Source organism: Carcharhinus amblyrhynchos, chromosome 8 (assembly GCF_965287045.1).
Source record: "Carcharhinus amblyrhynchos chromosome 8, sCarAmb.v2.hapA, whole genome shotgun sequence".
NCBI lineage: Eukaryota > Metazoa > Chordata > Chondrichthyes > Carcharhiniformes > Carcharhinidae > Carcharhinus > Carcharhinus amblyrhynchos.
In genome coordinates this window covers 59399782-59420529 of record NC_137331.1, presented here as the reverse complement: position 1 = coordinate 59420529, position 20748 = coordinate 59399782, and the positions used below count along the sequence as shown (strand labels likewise).

The window sequence follows — 20748 nt, the reverse complement described above, 5'->3', positions numbered from 1 at the left end:
AAAAATATTTAGCGAGGTAGCCTCCACCACTTCAACGGGCAGAGAATTCCAGAGATTCACCACCCTTCGAGTGAAGAAGTTCCTCCTCAACTCCGTTCTAAACCGCCCCCCCTTTATCTTGAGGCTGTGCCCCCTAGTCCTACTATCCTTTCTGAGTGGGAAGAGTCTCTCCACCTCTATCCTATCCATCCCATTCATCATCTTATACGTCTCAATGAGATCTCCCCTCATTCTTCTAAACTCTAACGAGTACAAGCCTAGTTTATTCAGCCTTTCCTCACAGCTCAACCCCCTCAACTCCAGCATCAGCCTAGTAAACCTCCTCTGCACTCCCTCCAAGGCCAAAATATCCTTGCGTAAGTACGGCGCCCAAAACTGCACACAGTACTCCAGCTGCGGCCTCACCAATGCCCTATACAGCCACAGCAAGACCTCCCTACTTTTATATTCAATCCCCTTCGCAATGAAGGCCAGCATCCCATTCGCCTTCCTGACCACCTGCAAGCTGGGTTTTTGCGACTCATGCACAAGGACCCCGAGGTCCCTCTGCACCGTCACCTGCCGCAGTTTTTCGCCCCGTAAGTAATAATCCTTCCTACCATTATTCCTACCAAAGTGGACCACCTCGCACTTGCCAACATTAAATTCCATTTGCCATTTCCTGGCCCATTCGCCCAGCCTATCTAGATCCTTCTGTAGACTCTCACCACCCTCCGCACAATTTGCCTTTCCACCAATTTTGGTGTCATCAGCAAATTTCGACACCCTACACTCGGTTCCCTCCTCCAGATCATCTATATAAATGGTAAATAGCTGAGGCCCCAGCACCGACCCCTGGGGCACTCCACTAGTCACCATCCGCCAATCCGAATAGCACCCATTGACCCCCACTCTCTGCCTCCTATTTGACAACCAGTCCTCTATCCACGCTAACACCCTACCCCCAACTCCATGCCCCGTGACCTTCTGCAATAACCTCTTGAGGTACCTTGTCAAACGCCTTCTGAAAATCCAGAAAGACCACATCCACCGGCTCTCCTCTATCCACCGCCCTAGACACATCCTCATAGAACTCCAGTAAATTTGTCAGACACGACTTCCCTTTAACGAAACCGTGCTGCGTCTGCTCTATCAAGCAATTCCCCTCAAGATGCCTCGCTATTTCCTCCTTGATGACGGATTCTAACATTTTACCTACAACAGACATTAAACTAACAGGCCTATAATTCCCCGCCTTTTGCCTGGCACCCTTCTTAAACAACAGCGTAACATTAGCCGTTTTCCAATCTTCCGGCACTTCCCCGGAATCCAGCGACGTCTGGAAAATAACCACCAAGGCATCCACTATCACCTCTGCCATTTCTTTCAGGACCCTCGGATGCATTCCATCCGGTCCTGGGGACTTGTCCACAATCAGCCCCTCCAGTCTGTCGAGCACCACCTCTCTAGTAACAGTAATGTCAGCGAGACCGTCCAGTCCTACCACCTTTCCATCTCTAACATTCGGCAAATTATTCACGTCCTCTTCCGTGAAGACCGAAACAAAAAAGTTATTCAAGACCTCAGCCATATCCCCATCCCCTACCACTAAGTCCCCCTTCTCATCCTCTAAGGGACCAACGTTCACCCTAGCCAGCCTCTTCCTTTTTGTATATTTATAAAAACTCTTGCTATCCTTTTTTATATTAAGCGCTAGCCCAGCTTCATAGTTTCTCCTACCCTTCTTTCCTACAAAAGTCTGACAGTCATCAAACGGAAATGAGAAAAGATCCTCTTTTCGATCACTGCTTGACGATCTGAGTATTTCTAGTTTTTATTTCATAATAATAAAGGAACATAAGAAGCATGAGCAGGATCCAACCACGCAGCTCCATGAGCCTGCCTGTCGCCATTCCATGTCATCATGGTTGATCCTGCTCCTCAATTCCACTTTCCAGCTTATACCTTGACTCCTTGAGACCCCAAAATTTACCTGTCTCAGTCTGAAATATACTCAATGGAACATCTATAACACTTGGCAGACGGTTCAGCATCAAAGATTCAAAACCCTTTGAAGAATTTTCCCATCTCAATGCTAAATGATCAGCCCTTTATCTGGAGATTGAGACACCGTATTCTAGATTCCCCAGTCAGGAAAATAACCTCTCACTATCTGCCATATCAAGCACCTTCAGAATCTTGTATGTTTCAATGCCATCACCTCTCTTTAAACGTCATAGAGTATCAACCCAGTTTATACATCCTTTCATCATCAAACAATCCTCTCATCCTAGAGACCAATCTAATGAGTCTTTACTATACCAAGTATATCTTTCCTTAAAAATGGAGACCAAAATTATGCACAAGTTTGGAATCACCAAAGCCCTATACAATTGTAGCAAAACTTCTTTATTCTTGTACTCCAATCCCCTTGCAATAAAGGTCAACATTCCATTTGCCTTCCTAACTACTTGCTGCAATAGCATGCCAACTTTCTGCATTTCTTGTACAAGTACATCCAAGCCTTTTGAACATCAACATTTACAAGTGTGACATCTTTTAAAATATATTCTGCTTTTCTATCCTTACTACCAAACTGAATAACCTCTAAGCGAACAATCCCACATTATACTCCATCTAGTAGTGTTTTGTCTATTTACTTAACCTGTACCTTGTTGCAACCTCTTTGTATCTTCCTCGCAACTTATATTTCCACCTAGCTCTGTATCATTAGTAAATCTAGATATATTACTGTTTATTCTTCATCCATGAAATTGTAAATAGCTGAGGCCCTGGCATCACTTCACTAATCTCAGCCTACCAATTTGAAATGCCCTATTTATCCCTACTTTGTTTCCTATCCATTAATCAATCCTCTATCCATACTGAGTATTATCCCAGCTCCATGAACCTCTGTCTTGTGCATTAACCTTCTTCGTGGCACTTCACCAAATGCAGTTTGGAAATGCCAAGTATATCTCATCTACTGGTAGATCATCATCGATTTTACTAGTTATATGTTAGAAAGCATATTTGTCAAACATGATTCCCTCTTTGTAAATCTGTTAACTTTATGAAATAAGAAGTAGGAGGCGGTCATTTGGCTTTCCGGGATGACACCACTGCCAGTCATTAAGATCACGGCTGATCGGATTGTGGCCTTAACTTCAAATTCCCTTTATTTCCTCGTCAATCAAAAGTCTGCCCAACTCAGCCTTGATAATATTCAAATGATTTAGCCACCACTGGAGGGAGATGAACTTTTGCAATTCTCCGCCCTAGAGAGAAATTCCTCCTCGTGCCTGGTTAAATGGGAGACCCCTTATTTCAAAACAGCACTTCCTTGTTTTAGATTCCCTCAAGCAGAAGCATTCTCTCAGCATCTACCCTGTCCAACTTCCTCAAAATCTTATTTTTCACCTCCTGCCATCAATAAAGTAAATCTTCTCTGAAGTGCCTCCCAAGCATTTCCCTCCTTAAATAAGGCAACTTAAACTGTATACAGTATTCTAGGTGTGGTCTCATCAATGCCCAATACAGTTGTAGAAAGACTTCCCTACTTTTATACTGCATTCCCCTTCCAATAAAAGGTAAGCATTCAATTTACCTTCTTAATTACTTGCTGGGCTTACACATTGACTTTGTGATTCAGTACAAGGACCCGCAGATCCCTTTGTATTGCAGGATTCTGTAGTCCCTTTCCATTCAGTTTCAGAAAAAAAATTGTGGATGGTACCACGGCACAGTGGCAAGCACTGCTGCCTCACAGCGCCAGGGACCTGTGTTCAGTTCTGGCCTCGGGTGATTGTGTGGAATTTGCATGTTCTCCCCATGTCTGCACAGATTTCCTTCACATGCTCCAGTTTCCTCCCACAGTCCGAAAGATTAGGTTAGGTTAGATTTAGTAATAATAATTAATTTAATTTAAATTAGGCAGACTGGCCATGCTAAATAGCCCCTTAGGGTCCCAAGATTGGGCGGGGGGATTAGCAGGGTGAATAAATGGGATTGCAGGCATCAGGCCTGGGTGGGATTGTTGTCGGTGCAGACTTGATGGGGCAAATGGCTTCATCTGCACTGTAGGGATTGTATGATTCAGTGAAGTGGTAATCTGCTTTTTGTATTCTTCCTGCCAAAGTGGACAACTGCATTTTGCCCACATTATACTCCATTTGCCAAATTTATTCCCACTCACTTAACATATCTACATCTCTTTGCAGATTCTTTACATCCTCCTCACAACTTGCCTTCCTTCCTACCTTGGATTTTTCAGAAGATTTGGCTACAGTACATTCAGTCCCTAATAAAGATCATAAACAGGTGCAGCCCAAGTACGGATCCCTGCAGCACTGCACTAGTTAGTTTGCCGATTTGAAAATAACCCATTTATCCTGTCTCTGCTTCCTGTTAGGTAGCCAGTTCTCTAACCACACTAAAATCATCCCCAGTACTCGTGTAGCAACATTTTGTCGTCTCTTATAGAATGCCTTTTACGAACCAAGTACACTACATCTACTGATTCTCCTTTATCCACTCTGCTGGTTACTTCATCAAATTAAAAAAAAAATTTCAGCATTGCCTGATTGCTCTACTCTTAATAATGGATTCCAGCATTTTTCCAACCACAGTCTTTAGGCTCACTGGCCTATAAATTTCCTGATTTCTGCTTCCCTTCTTTCTCAAGCAGAGGTGCTTACAACTAATGTATGCACTATCTCTGCAGCCACTTCTTTTTAGACCCGAGGATGCAGATCATCAGGTCCAGGAGACGCGTCAGCCTCAAGTCCCACTGATATCTACATTACTTTTTCTCTAATAGTACTGATTCTTTCCCTTTTACCTCTTGATTTACCTCAACTAAGCTGTAGCTTCACAAGACTGACACCTCATTTTTAGGTATGTCTGGTGCAACTCCTACACTTTTAATTGAACCAGGGTAGATTGAAGAATATGCCGGTTCACGTAGTTAAAGATTGTGTGGCTGCTGCTGATGATCCACTGTACCTCACAGATGCCCAGTTTTGAACCACTAGATCTATTCTAGATCTATCCCATCTAGCATGTTGGTAGTTCCCCATAATAGACTAATAAATAAGATGAGAGAACATGAAGTTAGGGACAAGCGGCAGAATGGACTGTTAGTTCCCTTCATAACAGAAACCAGAGATTAGGAGTAAAGGATCATTGTTCCTGCGATATGGAGGTACAAAGTAGTGCTCCACAAATGTCAGTACTGGGACCACTAATATTTACAATTTAAATTAACAATTTGCACTTACAATGGGCAGGATTCTTCCATCCCGCTGCAGGGAACGCAGATTTGGCTGAGTGCCAAATTCTCCAAACCCTCTAGCAGCAGCGACAGGGCGTAAATAGCTAGAGAATTACAGCCAATGTCTAAATTTGCAGACGATGGTCAAAACGCAGGAAGATTACAATAAGTTACAGGAATTTCTTAATAAACTTGCAGAATGGGCAAATAAAATTCACCGATAAATGAGATAGCACATGTTGATCAGAAGGTGCAAGTCTAGATTGAGTAGAGAAACAAAGGAATGTTGGAGTACCAATATCAGTCACTAAAAGTGCACATTTAGGGCCCGATTTTACAAAAAATTCCCACCCTTCGGGTGAAATTGCGGTAAATTTGGGCGTTGGGCCTGTAATGCAATCTGCACCCGAATCTGAGCAGATCATGACTTTACCGAAACCTGATTTGGGCGTGGATCTGGTCGTGCATTTAGATCGACTTAATGAACCCAACTCTATCGCCAAATCCCACTTTACCGTTTTCGGGCCCATTCTGGATCCATGCTGTAAGCAACCTGCAGAATAAAAATCCGAAGCCGATTTCTATTCTGCAGGGGAACTCCAAAGCCCATCCTCCTCGAACATCCTTCGCAGGCCCCTTGCTAACCACCCCAGCAATCCCTCTCCTGTGATTTGGCCCCCCTGGGATGCAGGCAGCAACCCCCCCGGCAGAGCACACCCCCAAATTACCTTGATCACTGCTCTCCCTCCACCATCCTTCTGACCTGCAGTCGCTCGAGAGCCTGCAGCACCTTCCTGGTCTTCCACTGGCACTCGCTGGAGGAGGGTTCTAGGCTCAGATGGATCTTTGGTTTGGTAGGAGTAGGAGTAGGAGTAGGAGTAGGAGATCTTCCAAACTGAAAATAATGTAGCTGCTTACTAGGACACTGTAGTTTAATTACCTTTCTCATAGATAATTAGGCAGCACAAGAAGATGCGACATTATTTTCAGCTTGGAAGATTCTCCTAGAATGTTCTCCAGGTTGGCCTTCATGACATACGACAGCACAGAGTCGCTGAGCGGAAACTGATAGCCAAGTTCCGCACACATGAGGACAGCCTTAACTGGGATCTTGGGTTCATGTCACACTATCTGTAACCCTCATGACTTGCCTGAACTTGCAACATCTCACTTACTGTCCTGTCTGGAGACAATACACATCTCTTTAACCTATGCTTAATGCTATCTCCACTCACATTGTTTGCACCTTTAAGACTTGAATAGCAGATTAGCTGTAAAGACTTGCATTCTAATCAGTACTCTGTAAATTGTGTGCACCTTTACATGCCCTGTGTGTAATCAGAACTCTTCTGACAAAGGAACAGCATTCCGAACGCTAATGGCATTTACAACCAAATAAACCTGTTGGACTTTAACCTGGTGTTGAGAGACTTCTTACTGTGTTTACCCCAGTCCAACGCCAGCATCTCCACATCATAGAAAAGTTATGACAGTAGTATATTTTTAAGAAGTTTGAGATTTAAAACACTCTTACCTTTTGATCTTCCTCTTTAGTCCATGGTCCTTTTATTAGTTCTGGATTCAAAACTTTTTGCCATCTATGCTGACATTGGACATCTGTTCGGTTCTGCAACAGTTCCAAAATCCTTGGTTAGCAATATAAACCAGAAATGTGCCAAATTTCAAGTTAGTTACATTAACCAGAGGGAGATTTTCAATGTGGATTTACAACTAAAGATCCAATTCACTGAAGAACGAAGGAATTTAATAACATGCTTGCAGAGCTCTTATGGAGTTGTGCCCGCACTTCTCTCAATCTCTGCAATCTCCTTCAGGCCCACAAGCCTCAGATATCTGCACTTCTATAATTCTGGTCTCCTACGCATCCCTAATTTTAATCGATCCACCACATTGGTGTTCACTTCAGTTGCCAAGACCCCAAACTCTGGAATACTCTCCCGTGCATCTGTTTTTCTAATGTGCTTTTCTCCTAAGACGCTACTTAAAAGCTACTGTTATGATCTTTGTGTGGAAACCAATAATCAGAATAAATGCTGGCCTAACCAGCAACATCCATATCCCATGAAATAATTTTTAAAAACATGATTTGAAATCATAAAACATTAAAAATACTTCCACTTACGAGAAAATGATTAGCAATGAAACTCCAATCTTCTGTACCATGTTCCTCTACCAACTTCTTTAACTTCTCATCCTATTTATCACAAATGAGAGAATGCAGAGTATTCATTATCTGTGGTCTAGAACTGCAGAGATTACAACAGAAACTAACAGCCAAGAATTTAACTGATTTAGTTGAAAGTACCTATTAATTGGTTCAATCATGAGAATTCAAACAAAAATTAAATCTTTAGCTCTTCAGCAATTTATCAGTGCACTCAAACTAGGGGTTCGATTCTCTTGCCCACCTGTTCATGCACAAATTACACTAGGGTCAGAAAGTGACAGGGGCAGGGCCATAGCATGGTTAGCACCAGCAAAAACGTCCTTTAGGATTCTCCCTGATCTTGCACCCTGACATAATCCAGTGAAGGTGTGAATCAGATTAGCATATTTAAATATACAGAGTTAATTTGGAGTTGAGTTCTCCAGCTCTTGCACTTCTCACTCAGGTGCAGCAGAAATCCGGCACAAATCACTCCAGTTGTGATGGCCATGCTGGGCAGCTTGAAGGCCAATAACGCCCGTGTAGTCGGGGGAATGCTCTGACGGTGCACATTGTGGGGGGGACTCTGAGAAGCCAACCTTGCCAGTGTCTTTAGGACCAATTCCTAAAGAACTTGAGTATGGGCAAATTCAGCGAGAATCTCCCCTGGGTCTATTTCTAAGTGCAGTTGGATTGCGAACGGAATTGCACCAACGCACCCAGTGGGAATCTCATTGGTTTTCCCACTGGTGACAACATCTTGAAATGTTTTGGGAGAATTTCACCCAAGATTTCAACTATAGAATTATTTCTTGTTGAAGTTAGGTTCTAAAATTATTCAACATTATCTTCATTTTGTATCGCAATAGCTAAATGGTAGATTATAAAATTTTAAAAATCATGCAGATATTGAGCTTATAGAAATAATTTTAAAAATGTACATATTCTACGAGGACCAGATTTACCTCATCAGGTATCCATTTAACTTTGTTACAGAGCTTCTTTGTACCTTTCTGTTGAGGCATGTCATGGTCACGATCTTGGAATAGATGTTCATCATCATCATCGTCACTGTTCCCAACAGATAGACGCCTTACATTATTATTTTACATATTGAAATTAATCATGAAAACCTTCAAGATTATTCAAATAAAAAAAAGTTTAGTCTTAGTTTCACCTTCTCTCCCAACAAACAATACTAAAGATTTAGAAGGAACAAAATAAAGACAGGATAATTCACTTCTTTGTAGGGCAAAAAAGCAATCAAAATTGTCAGTCATAACTTGTAAATTCTTTAATCTTTATAGGATAGATAGGCAAGCGTCAAGTCCGATTTTCCTTGGTCATAGTTCTACGGGTATCTCAGACAAGTGCACACTCTATTAACCACATTATGAATTTGCCCAGCAGTGACAATAACAAAAATTTAAAATGAAAGTAAGGTAGAAATCTGCCTAGCAACATTAGCAAGAATTTTAAATGATCTAAACAATAAAAAACTGCGTGGCAATACTGACAGCCATCATTTCCAGGAGCAGGCAGACTTCTAAACATGGTAAGCTTATTTCAAAGGCATGAGAGCATCTAAAGATGGTCACGTACAAATTGCTCTAGGAGTAGAAACAGTTTACTTAGATGACCACTATAGAAAGATTAAGCTCCTCAAGTAGAGACTGTTTTTCAGACAAGGGAATTAAGGGTTATGGGGAGAAAGCAGGAAAGTGGACCTGATCCACTTCAGATCAGCCATGATCTTATTGAATGGCGGGGCAGGCTCGAAGGGCTAGATGGCCTACTCCTGCTCCTATTTCTTATGTTCTTACCCAAATGATTGGTGATTCAGGGCTACTGAAATGCTAAGCTCCACAAAAGGAAAGAAATGGAGATTTGTTGACAGCCACTTTGAGTTTTAAATAATAAAGGGAGAAAAGAGAAGATATACTTTGAACATAACAGATTCTACAGAAACTGTGTTTAGTTTTTATTCATTCGTGGGACATGGGTGTCGCTAGTTGGCCAGCATTGATTGACAGCCTTATTTTCAATTAGTTGCCCTTGTTCAGAGGGCAGTTAAGAGTCAACCACATTGCTGGCGCTGGAGTCACATGTAGGCCAGACCAAGTAAGGATGGCAGATTTCCTTCCCTAAAAGGCATTAGTGAACCAGATGGGGTTTTTTTAAACGATAATCGACAAGGGTTTCATGGTCATCAATTGATTCTTAATTCCCGATTTTTTAAAAATGAATTCAAATTCCATCATCTGCCATGACAGGATTCGAACCCTGATCCCCAGAACATCAGCCAAGTTTCTGGGTTAATTGTCTAGTGATAATACTGTTAGGCCATTGCCTCCCCAATAATTACAATAGTTATTCATGCATTTAGTGTTCTAGAGTACGGTAATCCATTTATTATGTATTTTTCTTTTACATAGAACATTACAGTGCAGTACAGGCCCTTCGGCCCTCGATGTTGCGCCGACCAGTGGAACCAATCCAATGACTCTCTAACCTAAACTATTCCAGTATTATCCATACGCCTATCCAATGACCATTTGAATGCCCTTAAAGTTGGCAAGTCCCCTAACCTACACATCTTTGAACTGTGGGAGTAAACAGGGGTACCTGGAGGAAATGCATGCAGATGTGGGGAGAATGTGCAGATTCCACACATTTAAGTTATTAAAGAATATTTATTAAGTTATATCACAGTGATGATCCAATCCAGTTGTTATATAACAACTGGATTGGATCATCACTGTGGTTTTATGTGGCTCCTCACAATATTCCAAAAATAAACATGATACACTACCACATACCAGTGTTTCAAGTTGGCACAACTGATAAGCCTGAACAAAAAGTAATTGGGATAGCAAGAACTGGTGGTCATTAAGCCCCTCAAGCTTGTTTTGCCATTGGATCGGATTACAGTCAGTCAATCTACACATCCATACCTCTCCACTTGTTATCCATATCCTTTGATATCCTAATTTAATAAAACTCTGCTAGTCTAAGTTGTGAACATTTCAAATGCCCTGTGATCCACAGGTCTTTGCAGGAAGAGATTTCAGATTTCCACTACTCTTCATGAAAAATTCCCAGCTTCCAGACAATATCTCAGAAAAGATAGTCTTGCATTTATAATATGCATTTTACAAACACAGTATATCTGAAAGCATTTAAAGGCAATTAAGTACTTTGAGGTGTAATCATTGTCATAATGTAGGATACTGTTATGTAGTGGCATTCCAGGCATTGTTAAGAGACTTCAGACTTTGTTAGGAACATAAAGGTATTGATTAAGAGAAACTTAACATCAGGGTTTGCAGCCCTAGGCTTCCATGGAACAGCCTACTCAGCTACTCCAGACCTCATGCTTATTACATGGCTTCCAAATGCATTCTGCCCAAAAGTAGACTCCACCCTCTGCAGTGATCACTCACTCAGTTCCCATTGGGGTCTCAATTCACATGACCTTCTTCTGCTGTGATGTCTTAAAGAAACAGTCACCATAATGACTACAGATATATAGCAGTCAATTTATGTATAACAGATTTCCAGAAACAGAAATTTATGTTTTAGTGATGCTGATTATGGGATCAATATTGCCAGGATTCCTTGCTCTTCATCAAAATAGTACTATCAGATCTTTCACACCACCTGAGAGGAGAAGGAGCCTCTGAAAGATGGCACTTCCAACAGTACCACACTTCCCCATTAATGCACGGGATGTCTTTCTTGCCTGGATTCTGAGCTCAAGTCCTGAAGTAGGACTTAGAGTCATAGAATCTCCACAGTGCAGAAGGAGGCCATTCAGCCCATCAAATGTGCCCCGACCATAGTCTCACCCAGGCTCTATCCTCATAACCTCACATATTTACCCTGCTGGTCCCCCTGACACTAAGAGGCAATTTACCATAGCCAATCCACCTAACCTGCTCATCTTTCGACTGTGGGAGGAAACCAGAGATCTGGAGGAAACCCACCCATGCAGCCACAGGGAGAAATGCAAACTCCACACAGACAGGGACCCAAGGCCAGAACTGAACCTGGGTCCTGGCGCTGAGGGCAGCAGTGCTAACCACTGTCATCGTGCTGCCCCTAAAGACTTGAACCCATAACCTTCTGACTCAAAGATGTGTGTGCACCCACAAAAAGGTAATGTTCATTAGCCCTTTTTGTATTCGTCGTTAGCTTTTTAGTGATTTGTGTACCTGCATAACGGAAATTCTTTGCTCCTAATCGCTTTCTATTCAGAACACATGCTGATGTCTTTTTTGGATCCAAATGAATGGCCTCATACTTCCCCCATGTTGAACTCCATCTGCCACAATTTTAACTTGTGAATCTATATTCTTTTGCAATTTCCACCTTCTGTCAACACATCTTAATGTGCCTCCTAGTTAAAGTAATCTGCAAACTTGAACATATAATTTTATACTCCTTCTTCCAAGCAATTTATATGGTGAACATAAGGCCCCAGCACAGAGAAAAATCACTGGAGGCCTTTTCGCCCATTGAGCCTGCACCAACTCTCAGACAGAGTATCTTACCCAAGTCCCCGCCTTATTCCCGTAACCTCGTGTATTTACCATGGCTAATCCATTTAGCTTACATATCTTGGAACAGTGCGGCGCAATTTAGCATGGTCAATCCACCAAGCCTACATATTTTTGGACTGTGGGAGCACCTAGAGGAAACCCACACAGACATGGGAAGAATGTTTATGTGGAGTTCCTGGAGCTATGAGGTAGTTAACCATTGTGCCAGCATGATAGTCAAAGAATATTTCCTTCATCCCTGTTCTATCTCCTACCTTACAACTAGTCACAAACCCATGACACAAAAATTAATCCCAATTCTGTGTACCTTTATTTTTGCTGATATTCTCTTGCTTAGAATCTGATTTATATGGGCAAAATCCACAGACACTCCACTATCCACCAATTCATGAACTCTTTGAAAAAAACACCAATTGAGTTAGTCAGACATAGCCTTCATAAATCCATGTTAACGCCCTTTGATCAACTCATACCTGCTCAAATGTTCAGTCATTCTAGGCCCAATTTCAACTCCATCAAAACATGTGCACTTAGTTTTTAAAAAAAAGGCCCGTCTCTGATGATGGATTCCAATAATCCCCAGTTTGTTAAACTGGCAGGTCAGTAGGTTCTGCCACCTCCCTTCCTCCTTTCCTAACAAAAGGTGACATTTGCAAATTTTCCAATCCAAAAGGTAGAATTCTGTAATCAAGAGAGAATTTCAGAGTTACAACCATTATAACTTTCCCCACTTTTTTTTTAAATATCCCAGGGTGGAAACCATCAGGTCCTGAAGACTCATTTATCTTTAATCCCATTATTTCCTCCATTACCATGCCCTTTCTTACATTAAATCAACCATTTCCTTCCATGAATTATATTTTGTACTCCTGGTATTTTATCATTTTCCTCTCTCAGGAGAATGAATACAAAGTTGGGCCCATTGGCTGAATGGTAGCACTCTCTCCTCTCATTACGTTCAAGATCCACTTCAGGAGGTGTACAATTTAATCCAGGTTGACACTTCAGAGCATTGTTGTCTGAGATTTCATCTTTCATGTAAGATGTTCAACCAAGATTGTAAGAAATAGGAGCAGAACAGCAGCAGGCCATTTGTCCCAGCCTGCTCAGACATACAATCATGGCTGATCTGATTGTGGCTTTAGCTCTACTTTTCCTGCCTGTACCACATAATCCTCAACTCCCTTGCAAATCAAAAGTCTGTCCAATTCAGCCTCAAAATGTACAAAATAACCCAGTACTGCTCTCTGGGGTATAGAATTCCTAAGATTAATGATCCTCCAGGAGAAGAAATTTCTCGTCTCTGCTTTAAATGTGTTATGATGTGGAAGTGCCGGCATTGGACTGGGGTTAACACAGTAAGAAGTCTCACAACACCAGGGTAAAGTCCAACAGGTTTATTTGGTAGCAAACACCACTAGCTTTCAGAACGCTGCTCCTTCATCAGGTGAGTGGGAGTTCTAATCACAAATAGGGCATATAAAGACACAAACTCAATTTACAGAATAATGATTGGAATGCGAGTCCTTACAGCTAATCAAGTCTTAAAAGGTACATACAATGTGAGTGGAGAGAGTGTTAAACACAGGTTAAAGAGATGTGCATTGTCTCCAGACAGGACAGTTAGTGAGATTTTGCAAGTCCAGGCAAGTTGTGGGGATTACAGATAGTGTGACATGAACCCAAGATCCTGGTTGAGGCCGTCCTCCTGTGTGCAGAACTTGGCTATCACTCTCTCTCAGCGACTGTGCTGTTGTGAAGGCCGCCTTGGAGAACGCTTACCCAAAGATCAGAGGCCAAATGCCTGTGAACGCTGAAGTGCTCCCCAACAGGGAGAGAACAGTCTTGCCTGGTGATTGTCGAGCAGTGTTCATTCATCTGTTATCATAGCATCTGCATGGCCTCCCCAATGTACCACGCCTCAGGACATTCTTTCCTGCAGTATATCAGGTACACAATGTTGGCCAAGTTGCAAAAGATGTACCATGCACCTGGTGGATAGTGTTCTCACGTAGCAGGTACACAGTAGATAGTCTTACAACTCAACCAACATTGTTTACCTGATACGCTGCAGGAAAGGATGCCCCGGGGCATGGTACATTGGGGAGACCATGTAGACACTACGACAACAGATGAATGAACACCGCTCGACAATCACCAGTCAAGACCATTCTCTCCCTGTTGGGGAACACTTCAGTGGTCACAGGCATTCAGCCTCTGATCTTCGGGTAAGCGTTCTCCAAGGCGGCCTTCATGACACATGACAGCGCAGAGTCGCTGAACAGAGACTGATAGCTGAGTTCCGCACACGAGAATGGCGTCAACCAGGATCTTGGGTCATGTCACACTATCTGTAACCCCCACAACTTGACTGGATTTGCAAAATCTCACTAACTGTCCTGTTTGGAGATAATACACATCTCTTTAGCCTGTGCTTAAGCTCTCTCCACTCGCATTGTCTGTACCTTTAAGACTTGATTAGCTATAAGGATTCGCATTCCAATCATTATTCTGTAAATTGAGTTAGTGTCTTTATATGCGCTATTTGTGATTAGAACTTCCACTCACCTGACAAAGGAGCAGCGTTCCGAAAGCTAATGGCATTCACTACCAAGTAAACCTGTTGGACTTTGGCGTTGAGAGACCTCTTAAATGGCACGGCAGATGGTTAGTGCCGAGTTGCCCAAAACCTAAAGTGAAACTTGAAACGACCGTCAGAAAGGTTTTGCAATTTGCGAATTACAAGGAGGTTTTGAAATCAGATCAATTGTAAGTATTTTATATCAAAATGAAACATTAAAAAAAATACACTTAAGAGTTCACAATTTCTTAAAACATCTCCAAGACAAAACGTTGGTTTAAAAAACACTCAGCTAACCATCAACCCCCTCTAATTTGCTGAAGTTCTTTGAAGATGTAACAAGGCAATGGGATAAATGGGGGCCCTGTAGATGTAGTATATCTGGACATCCAGAAGACATGATAAGGTGCTGCACAAAAGGTTAATACACAAGGGAAGATCCCACAGAGTTGAGCTAATATATTAGTTTGGTTAGAGGATTGGCTAACCAACAGACAGCAGAGAGTGGGGATAAATGGGTCTTTTGCTGGTTGGCAAACTATTATTAGTGGCATGACACTGGGTTCAGTCCTTGGGGCCCAACTATTTACAATCTACATTAATGATAGAAGGTACTACGCTCAAATTTGCAAACATTAAAATAGATAGAAAACCAAGTTACAATGAGGAAATTAAAAATTTATAAATGAATAGGAAGGTGACTGGGCCAAATCTAGCTGATAAAACTTTAGGTAGATAAGTGTGAGGTTATTCATTCTAGTCAGAGGGGTAAAAAGGCAACTTATCTAAATGGAGAGAAACTTCAAAATGTTTCACTGCAGACGAATCCAAGTGTCTTCATGCACGAATCACAGAAAATTAGTATGCAGGTGCAGCAGGTAATAAGGAAGCCAGGTAGAATTTTGGCAGTTGGGATGTGTTGTTTAAGTTGGGATGCATAGAACATTAGTGAGACTACATCTGGAGTACTGTGCACAGTTTTGGGTCCCCCTACTTGAGAAGCATGTAGTAATTCAGTTAAATACCAGTTTCCCATTACCAACAGCTTTTATTGTTCACCAAAGGAAGGAGCCGCACCTGCGACTTACAGCCAGATAATCTTCACCTCAGGACCTACAACGCTGGCAGCTTGTATACCACAAAGCCTATGGAGAAATCTACTGAAGAATCCTGTGGTCTTCTTGACCATAACATTCCTCCTCCTCTTAGGTTCACGCCTCTCTCAGCACCCCAGCTGTGAGAAGATCCTTGGTGCTCAGCCAGACATCTGTTGAAGGCGGAGCTGGCTCAGATGGTGTAAACCAAACAGGGGATCTTCCCTTTCGGAGAGTGTCACAGCATTACTTATGCAGGTTCCTTCTCAGGTTCTGCTTCAGTCCAGAGAGCAATTTCTTCAGCTTCCATCGGAATCTATACCTTCACTATCCAGGGGGACCAATGCTGAGGATTGGTAATGGCAGTGACCATCTCCACGGCCGGTGGCGGATGCTGCTTGAGCAAGGATTCCCTGAGTCTGAGATGGTGCAAATGCTTCTTTCAGATTTTATCCTGAACATCAAGTTTCTAAGATACTGGTCCCATTTTCTCCATATCAATCCCAGGGACTCATCTAGGACAATCCCCAAAGTTCCTTACGTGAACCAGATCACCCATTGCAAAATTTCATTCTGTCCTTGCAGAATTGTAGTTTCTTTTTTGGTTTTCTTGTTGGGACTCCACCCTCCACAACAAGTTCGGGAATAGCAGGCTCAATCTGCTACAAAGCTGTCGTCCCATTAACAGCTCCACTGGATCAACACCTGCTGTGTGCAGTGTGGTCCTGTAAACGAACAAAAATTGTGTCACTCTAATCTCCATGGGTGCTGCCCATTGTTTCACCATACCATTTTTGAAGGTTTGCATCGGCTGTTCTGCTAGTCCATTTGTCGACAGGTGATAAGGTGCAGTTCGGATGCGTCAGACACCATTGGGGAGCATGAATTCTGGAAATTAGTAAAGGCCGTGCCATTATTGGAAGCCAGGCTTCCAGTATCCCACCTATATTGAAGCTTTTCATAATCTTTCAATCATAGCCTGAGAAGTAGCAGAGCCCATGTGATGCACCTCCAACTACTTAGGGTTTGTGTCTCAGGAGAAAGCAGGAACAGCCCAATTGGCCTGGCTGCACAGGGGACGCAATTGTTATAGGGGACTCAACTGTAAGAGGAATAGATAGTTGTTTATGTCGTCACAAGCGAGACTCCAGGATGGTAAGTTGCCTCTCTGGTGCTCAGGTCAAGGATGACTCATAGTGGCTACAGGACATTCTGGAGGGGGAACAGCCAGTGGATTTGGGACACATCAGTACCACTAACATTGGTTTAAAAAAAAAGAGATGAGGTCCTAAAAGCTGAATATAGGGAGTTAGGAAGTAAGTTGAAAAGTAGCACCTGATGGGGAGGATTTAAACTAGATTGGCAGTGTTGGCATTCTAAGCAGGGTGACAAGAGGAAGGGAAACAAGGACAGTAATAAATGAACAGTAAAATGGAAAAACAGTAGACAGGGTAATTAAGGATGAGAGGCAAACAGTTCAAAGAAAAGTTATAATTAGAAATGGCAAAAAGGCAAGCCTAAAGGCTTTGTATCTTCACACATAAAGCATTCGGAATAAGGTACACAAACTGATGGTGCAAATCCAGGTAAATGAATCTGATATCATTGAACAAAACCCCAGATTTTTTAATCAAATGAAAATGTGATTTCTTTCCAGAATGGGTGACATCCATTACCCCCTCTAGTGGTCATTATTTATGTACCAGAGTGGCAGTGGCAGTCCAAAGATGTGCAGGCTAGGTTGATTGGCCATTCTAAATTGCTCCTTGCTATCCTGGGATGCAAAGGTTAGAGGGATTAGTGGTAAATATGTAGGGATATGGGGATAGAGCCTGGATGGGATTGTGGTTGGTGCAGGCTAGATGAACCGAATGACCTCTTCCTGCACTGTCGGATTCTATGATAAGTTCAGTACAAACTACGGCTGAAACCATTGATTTTGTTGCTCTGGACAACTCAACCACTCACCTCAGGGGAGCATCTACAGTCAGGTCCAAAGTACATTACAGCATCATAAAGAAAAGGTTAAGGTGTTTTTTCCTGGAGGTCATAGCACTGCTAGTCACCAGGATTCTCTAACTATGGAATACAGACTTATTTATTGTGGATTAGGAATTTCCAAAATAAACCTTGCACATTCAACAAACATTGATATTCAATGGCATTATCATTGCTGAATTCCCCACTAAGAAAATCTTGGAGGTTACCATTGACCAGAAACTGAACAAGCCATTTCTCTCGATCCTATAAATATTTTAGTGTCATATAAATACTGTGACTACAAGAATAGTCATGATGTGGATGTGCCGGCGTTGGACTGGGGTAAACCCAGTAAAAAGTCTGACAACACCAGGTTTTAGTCCAACCGATTTATTTGATAGTAAACTATCAAATAAATAGTTTACTATCAAATAAATCGGTTGGACTAAAACCTGGTGTTGTCAATCTTTTTACTACAAGAATAGGTCAGAGCTTAGGAATCCTGCTGCAAGTTACTCACCGCCTGAGTCCACAAAGCCTTTCTACACCTTACAATCAAAAGAGGAATGGAATATTTGCCTGAATGAGTGCAACTACAATACGAGGAACTTGAAACCATCCAGAACAGCAACTCACTTGATTGTTTGTGGATGGGGTGCCATTCAATCCCTGCACCACCAACATACAATGACAGCACTGTGTCCCATCTACAAGACGCACTGCAGGAACTCACCAAGCTTCTTTAGAACTGCGCCTCCCAATCCCACAACCACTAACATCTAGAAGGCCAACTGTATCAAGTTGGAAACACTACCACCAAGAAGGTGTCTCCATTGGGACTGGGAAATATATTGTCTTCATTGTCACTAGGTCAAAATCCTGGAACTCCATCCCAAACAGTGCTTTGGGTGTACCTACACCACATGGACTACAGCAGTTCAAGAGCATGTCCTCAAGGCCAAATAATGCTGGCCTAGTCAGCTACAGCTGCATCCCGTATCCCTTTCTACCAGTCATCCGTCTAATGGGCCAGCTACACTCTGCAGATTAGCGACATTCAAGTCCAAGGTACTGGTCATCCTATTTAAAATGCCAGACATATTGGCATCCTGACCCTACCTAGTCGTACATGAGTTAATTTGACTGCTGCAACTAACGTTCAGAATTGATCACTCAACCCATGTCAAATAACTTAATTGCAAAGTTCTGCCACTCATGCTCAAGATGGACTCATCCATTTTCTTTGCAGTCTTAGACAAATTACAAAAACCACATGCTGCCCCTCAATATCTTTTTCATCAACAAGCCCCAGGAGACAGCATCTATTCCCAGCTGCTCCTGTCCTCACTATCTGCGCTTAATCAATCTGCTGAACCAAACTTGAAGTGCAAGTATCTGAGCTGTGCAAGCTACGTATTCATCCTGTAAAAATCCTCAGAATGAATCATACAAAAGCAAAATACTGTGCATGCTGGAAATTGGAAATAAAAGCAGAAAATGCTGGGTAAACTCAACAGATCTGGCAGCATCTTTGAAGAGAGAAACAGTGTTATGCTGAGCTCATGGCTCTTTTGAACAGCTGTCAGGAAGCTTTAACCACTTCCTCAATCAAAACAAAACTACTGCTATATACCAGTCTATTATCTGTAAATATCTGTAAAGAGCTAGGAACTAATTATGTGCAAGTACTCCAGAGAATCACATTTCATGGTCACGCTAGAGACTCATGTGATGTGTAACAGAACTAGTTCAAATTGACTCTTTTTTGTACAAGGTAATATAGTAAGTATCAAGCCAAAAGAGCTCTAATCTTTCCACACTTAAAATGTGATTATTACCAACATCAGGAGTCCAAAAAGCAACACAAACACGCAGTACAGTGGCAGCAAGTGTTTGCATTTTAAATTAAGTGCGCCAGAAGAAAATCAGAGAGAGAATTGTGCAAAATCAAAATAATAAAGCGTCACCTTCAGAGTTGTTGAACGAAAGAAAATAGAAGACTACTCTGCCAAGCAAAATGCATTCTACAAGTGACCAGGATGAAATGAGACAATAACCCACTGTAGCAAAGAAGAGGTCAACACTTTGACAAACATGCTAAATTCTTATCTGACGAAGTGTACAGATACAGGATCCAACCTAAACTATCATAACAAAAAAAAGGCTAATAGTCATGCACCTGTTTCCACTCTTCAGCCTAATGAATGAACACATTTCCTGCCCTCATTAAGAGTCAATTACAACCAATGACATGACTTCAAACAATTGGAATAATTCTTATAATCCTGAACACAAAGAACACAACCAACTTCTTGTGTTTGCTTTTGCAAATAATTCCATATCACATTAAGTCTACCTCAATAGTTTAGATTACTTTTTTATAGAATATAAAACAATACATAATGTAGATCAGCTGGAAACAATATTTCATCTAATAGCAGATGCAACTACCCACACAAGAAACACATTCAGCCTATCAATGATACATATTCCAGATTTCAGAAAAGCCTTCATAATTTAGTTAAATTCTTAAAAACAATGACATTTTTTGCATCTTGAATGGAGCAATTTTTTTCCAGAAATGTGGAATTGTTATTGAAAATAAATAACCGCCCTAGTCTAATGCAGTTTCATTCTGTGTTGCATAACTTAAATATTCTACATCCCACTCAATCTTTCGAAATGAGTTAGGAAGAAAATCTACAATCCGGTAATCTATGCTGAAATTTGAAGTTTTCAAATGAAAATGTTTTGATATATATTTCACTCTATCATTGCTCCCAAACTGAAGTCCTAATCTTGTAGCTGCTACACAAAAACAGCTCCCTAACCTGCACTGATCCTGTAGCATTTACCTTCACCCCCACCATGACTTCACTTCCAATGCCCCTTGTTAGACCAATGATACACCAGATCCAACATCTGAGTCTAAAGTGCTGCCATCAAATCCAACCAAACCTTGGATAGGTAATTGCTTAGGTCCGAAAAAATCTTTGTAGTCATACACGTGATTACTAAGTCTTTATTGAATATAGGTGTTCCCAACTGGGGTCTGCAAGACTCTTGCAGAGGCCCTACAGTTGATTTAACCACAGGTCCCAAGATCAGGGCAT

The 20748-nt window shown here is 41.8% G+C and overlaps 1 protein-coding gene across 2 annotated transcripts in view; it reads right to left on the bottom strand.

Annotated features, from left to right (window-relative positions):
* The window catches only part of mybl1 (MYB proto-oncogene like 1), a 72462-nt gene that overhangs the window by 42367 nt on the left and 9347 nt on the right, over positions 1-20748 (bottom strand). For both annotated transcript variants that reach the window (XM_080194891.1, XM_080194892.1), the window contains exons 2-4: positions 8384-8489; positions 7395-7466; positions 6786-6878 (exon numbers count right to left, since the gene is read on the bottom strand). In XM_080194891.1, the coding sequence (XP_080051017.1) occupies positions 6786-6878; positions 7395-7466; positions 8384-8489 (271 nt within the window). The remainder of the gene's footprint in view (positions 1-6785; positions 6879-7394; positions 7467-8383; positions 8490-20748) is intronic.